Source organism: Stegodyphus dumicola, chromosome X2 (genome assembly GCF_044657685.1).
Source record: "Stegodyphus dumicola isolate Sdum_Otavi_A_Nest chromosome X2, ASM4465768v1".
NCBI classification, from domain to species: domain Eukaryota; kingdom Metazoa; phylum Arthropoda; class Arachnida; order Araneae; family Eresidae; genus Stegodyphus; species Stegodyphus dumicola.
The window spans coordinates 47,580,004-47,586,003 of NC_140781.1; the positions used below are offsets into that span (position 1 = coordinate 47,580,004).

General features: G+C 31.7%; 1 protein-coding gene across 6 annotated transcripts in view; it reads right to left on the reverse strand.

The window, feature by feature from the left end:
- LOC118200489 (sorting nexin lst-4-like) overlaps positions 1 to 4,740 on the reverse strand; it is a 200,062-nt gene extending 195,322 nt beyond the window's left edge. The window contains exons 1-2 of one of the 6 annotated variants that reach the window (XM_085809564.1): positions 4,546 to 4,740; positions 3,763 to 3,824 (exon numbers count right to left, since the gene is read on the reverse strand). In XM_085809564.1, coding sequence (XP_085665690.1) covers positions 3,763 to 3,780 — 18 coding nt within the window. In that variant the 5' untranslated portion in view covers positions 3,781 to 3,824; positions 4,546 to 4,740. Of the gene's footprint in view, positions 1 to 3,762; positions 3,825 to 3,962; positions 4,156 to 4,348; positions 4,503 to 4,545 lie in introns of those variants that run through there. The other 5 variants (XM_085809562.1, XM_085809563.1, XM_085809567.1 and 2 more) reach the window with 5 other exon arrangements.
- Positions 4,741 to 6,000: the final 1,260 nt, after the last annotated feature.

Below are 6,000 nucleotides of genomic sequence, written 5' to 3' on the forward strand. Positions count from 1 at the left end.
CTGGCACTAAGCTTGCTTTATGTTTTAACATTTCAAGTGATTTGTAATGCTCAAAGCCCCACCATGAACTACTAAAAATTCTGAAGACAGTTCACATTTCACTTTTTCAGTACAATCACCAACCTTTTTTTTTTTTTTTTTTTTTTTTTTTTTTTCAAAAGATGATAATCCTTTTTAAAAAAACACAATTTCTTCTTTGACATTTTGGATGTTAATGCACAGTACAAAACAAGTTCAAATGCCCACTCATAATTTGAACTAAACTAAGACATGAGCAAGAATAATGTGGCTGGTATAAGTTTCAGTGTTGTCAACGCGAATTGTAAAAATATCAAAAAATTAAATAAAAACACTTGGATTTCATAGGCTACATGCTATAATAAATTCTATGAAAAAGTATCTACATTCATTAAGCCACATGTTATATTTTTGAGGGAAAGCATCTAGACAGCATTAAAAGCACTTCAATACAGTGTCTGCGAAAACATCACAGAGAAAACTATACAAGGTGAAAACGCCGTCGTACAAAACATCGTGGAGCTGCATATTAGGCAACAAAACAGTAACTGACTGAAATAACTATTTGCAAGAGATCTGTACTTATAATGTTCAGTCAAAGCCATTTTTCTGAAGTGCAAAAACAAAGTAGGTCTAATTCCAATTGTTTATTAAATAAAAAAGCATCAGCTATTTCTTAAATCCACAAGAACAGTTGGTGCACCTATGGCAGGATCTCTGCAGACTTTCATGATTCAGTGGAGCCAACTTTCTTGTTCAATGGGATAACATATAAGTACCAAAGGATTCCTCCAAAAATGGTATAAAATAGTATGTGTTTTATTACGAATCTTGTACATAATTCTAAGAATGACATCTTTTTTAATATGGTGCTGCCTTCCATGCACAAGCTTGGGGAAAAAATTAGTCACCTATGAGTTCATACCTTTTCAGTATGGTGCTGGTAACTAGTTTTGAGTGAATTACACGTTCTGCCATACTAGGTGCTGGCACTACATGGCCAATCCACCTTCAGAACAATGCTCAAGGGTTCAACCCCTGTCCCCGCACCTGTCGTTTATTTGCTACCTACCAGTCGCTCGGGCTGCCTGTCGCAGAGGGACATTACCTAACAAATCCGGGATGCTACCACCCAGCTACTAAAGCCCAATCACTAGGACCTGCCAGACTCGCAGGCTGGCCAATGAGAGACCTTTCCAGGGCCTACAGAACACTAGGTTTGTAATTTGTATCCTACCCCTGTAGCCAAGACTGCCTAGGTACAGATCCTAGCCAGTAGCTTCACATAATTCTCTATGTCAACCCCCGGGAGAGTGAGGTATAGATAATCAGACATAACGAAAACACAATTTTAAAAGAGGCTTCATGAATAGCATTTGAAAAGGACCATGTGGAGACACATAGACATCCTTATAAGGACTGAAAAACATCTAAAACCATCACTATATAGTTTTTAAAGGGACATGAAGCTCTTATAGTTAAAAGCTTAATTACTAACAAATGCCAGCAAAAGTTTTTCAAACAGGCCTTAGGATTCCATGAGAAACTGCTACAGCATTCTATTAAAAAATATGATGGATAAAACAAATATCCATTAAAAAAAATACAACTTGAAAAAAAAAAAAAAAAAAAAAAAAAAAGAGCCCATTTCTTCATTCTGTATATGCTAGAATTTATAACAGAGATTGAATAATTCATTTACATTTTGTTTGCTAGAAATCTTTCGGCTTCACATTATGATGCACTCTATTATATTCACAGGATACAATTCAATTAACAATTTAATATATGTGTTTTAAAAACTTAAAATAATTATAATAGCAAAATAATAAATTCCAAAGAAGACAATCTCACCATACACACTTACTTTTTATTTCTTAAAACGACCATTAAAAAATCACTTTTTATTTTAAATAGAATAATGATTTCCAAACTTGTCCATATTATATCTCATTAGTATTACATATAGTTTTTATGATAAGACATAAACTAAACAACTAAAACAAAAAAAATTACAAAAGTTTTAAAAATAACTGAAGCTTCCCTTGTCCAAATTAACAATTTGCGTTACAAGAGTAAAACCAAGCACATAAAATACATCATAACAGTTAAACAGAATAAACAGACCCCAATGAAATTTGTACTTGTTAAACAAAATGAACACTAAATTTAATATTGTATATTAACACACTAAATTTAATATTGTATATTAAATTTAGTGTTTAGTACATCAGTAACTTAATCATCACATTAATTTATCATCAGATAGAAACTTTATTTTTGCTACAATCTTGCCAAGACTAAGAACTTACTTAAATAAAAATGTGACTGTGACCCCATTTCAAAAATCTTGAAAAATACTGTGCAGTAAGAATCTAAAATAATTTTAAGTAATTCTGAATATTCTTGTGAAATGCTTACATACATACATATACACCCATAGTTCCACATTATTTCATTAGCAAATCAATAACTTTTTAATTTATAAAAATGCATTTACATTACATCAGTTCATACAGTTACCTATATATTTGATTTCTCAACACTATTTTCTAAAAATTGCTGAGCTAAACTTACTTTTGGCAGAGAGATTATTTTCTGAAAACTACTGCATTTATATTTTACATTGTTAACAACTTAAAATTCAGTACAATCAGGAAAAGATTTTGATGCTGATAATGGTTTTCACTTAATACTTTAAGTAGTAGATTAGAACTTGCAATATGTATATCAACAGCTCAAGATTACAACACTCACAAATGAAGGCTAATTTTTGGTATATGGTAACAGGTAATTTGGCGACATTTTGGTAAGGCGATAAAGGTTACTAGCTAGGACTTTAGCAGCGTACATGGATAATGTCAAGAGTGCACGCAATGCCATTTTTGTGCAATTCTGGGATTTTTTTTTAAGTGAAAATAGGTCGACGTGTACATGGATGCCGTGTATGTGCAATTCTTAAAAACGCGGCAAGCAGTTTGCAATTCTGCACTTTTCCCCAATTTCGCACCCAATCTTCGTCATGATTAAGCACTTTTGTTCCATAAAAGTTCTAGCATAAGCGTAATTCGGTTAGCAGATTGTTGGAAGAAAATGTTGAGTATTAAAAAAAAAAATGCCTTTTATTTGTGAAAACAAAATGCCGTCCAAACAAAAACTAGCAGGTTGCTGTAGCAGGGTTGGTCGCCAAATTTTCGCCAAAAAAACTCCAAGTTACCATAATCCAAAGATTAACCCAAATGAATATTAAACAATGTGCTAAATATACTTTGAAAATTTTATTTTATACCTACACCTTCTTTGAAATTATTATTATTTAAATTTAATTTGCATGTAACAATGAATTCCAATTACCTTAAAATCTGATAAAAGCTATATACTCATTTCTTTTCTCATGATGATGACAGGTGAAGTATATGATGAAAATAAATACTAACATCCTAAACTCATATTAATTCTAGGGCTTTTCTATGGTTGGTTTGGTTTGGCTTATTTGATGATGGCAAAGCACACAAGGGCCTATGGAGAAGGATACCTCTGTGGAGGACATTCTAAGGCACCTTACTCATAGGGAAAACCTTGAAAATACCAATGGAGCCAGCCCATTCACCTGAAATCAAGCCCAGGTCAAACTACCAGTGTTTAGCAACTTTTAACGCTTCGCATTGGTCAACCATGTTTAATGTGTACTAGATACTAAGGCCATATTTATCTATTTATATACAAAGTAATGATAACAATTACCTGCATATCTTTCACCATTCTGATCAACAAGAGAATATTTCATATAGAAAAGCACCGTTATGCTGGAAAAGAAAATTGAAAATTTGTTTACATGCTTCCCATGAACATCTGGGTGAATAATATTTAATTGGCAGTCATTTTCATGCAGTTTAGAATAGAAAAAACTTAAAAAGAATAAATAAGATATCTTAATTGCGTACTATATAAAATATATGCAATAATATTAACGATACATTATAATCCGAAATATACAGAACACGATTTGATAGTCGAAGCACAGAAATTCTATTTCGGATTGTTGCACAATGCCGAACTATGCAGGAAACAAGCAAATCAAATTAATACAGTATTTAATCATCTTGGCTTCATTTTTTACAAATATTTAAATTTTGTTCTTCACTTGCCTATTGGTTTTTTTTTTTTTTTTTTTTTTTTTTTTGTTTTTGTTTTTGAATCGTACGTTCTCTCATAAAAATGCGAACATACATAACAATTTTAAGGAGAAAAATCAAAATTCTGGTAAATTTCGTTTTTAAAATTTACTTCAATTTGTATTGACCTTTATAAAATTAAGATAAATACTTACCTACCAAACGAAAATCCTCGTTTCGACACAGAAACAAGCGCAGAAACATAAATAAAAATTAAACTGTCGCATAGAGATATCTTGTTGCCATTTATGTTAAAATAATAATGATTGTAAAACAGCAGAAATGGTATGAAAATTAAAATGCATATAACAGAGTTAAATCAATTGAGAAAAGATTAGTTAGAGGAGTATACCAGATCTGAAATCTGCTTTCATGTGAAACAAAATAAAAGCTGCAAGAAAATACATCATGTGTGTAAAGTACACGAAGCATTACAAATGGCTATATTTTCACAATGATAGTCTGGACACCGGTTGAGATCGATATCGGTAAACCAGTCGGGATTCTCTTTCCACTCGACAGCAGAAGGGAGAGCGAGTCTGGCCCCTTCAAATTCCGTCAGCGGAAAGTGAAGTGGAAATTCCGTGCGGAAGTGACATTTATTGCATAGCAACCAGTCTATCTCCCCTCTACATTGCTCCAGGCTCGGGGAAGAGGTAGTTTGTTGTCAAAGGGGCTGTTTCGCACGTGCTTATTACTGAGGATGGCGGTAGAAAAAAAAATTGGGTTCCAGTAAATGGTGAAATTTTTCGAAAAAATACGCTGCTGGATTTAGTAAAGAGTATGGAAAAAAGAAATGGGGAATGTTAATGGATATTTTAAACGCAGAAAGAAATGGCCTTTTGAAAACTTCAGGTTTGAAATATAGCACCGCGTACGCGTGTTTAATATTCCTAATGAATTTGAATCAAAAAGAATTTAAATTTTTAGCAACCCATGATTATATCAATAATTTTATTTATTCAGGAATTATACCTATCACGTAGCTACAAATATATTATGTATCGTAGATACCAATAAGCAGTGAGTAAAAATAACAAACTTTTAACAAAAGTAATAGGAAGAAAAATAAAAAAAATTAAATAACTATAGGTTAAATCATAAAACATATTATCTTGCACACACACACACACATGCATATATATATATATAAATTTTAACAAAAATGTATATACGTAAAAAAGCAAATTTAAAGTTAAAATAATGTGCAAACATATAAAAGAATTAATTTTCGAACTAATTTGCAATATCATTTAAATTCATATTGCATAAGTAAAACAAGTGCAAAACCAAAACATGAAAATAAATTCACTAATTTAACAAATTAAAATTAATCTAATTTTTTTTTAAAAAATGCATAAGTGAATGACTGTTGAGCAGGCAGGAGACAGACTTATCAAGGGGAAGTTGCCTCCTAACCTAACTCTTCAATCATTCAATTCGTGTTTCGTCATTCATGCAAGCAAGGGTAAAAGTCAAAACCAAAAGTAATGAAGATGCAGTGAAAGGAAATTGCAATACATATTTCTATTTATACCCTTTTTAAATCGATCCCACCAGTGACCGTGTGGTAAAATCGCTGAACACTGGTAGTTCGGTCCGAGGTCCAAATACTGCGAACGGGTTTGTTGCATTACCAACATATCTCTGATAACCAATATATCTGTCATTACCAACATATTTCTCGTAATTTCCAAAAGCATAAAAAATTAAGGCATACAAAACCTGTTTTAAATAAATAACTATATGTATATATAAATGTATTATAAATATATTAATATATGCAGTGAAAGGAAATTGCAGTACA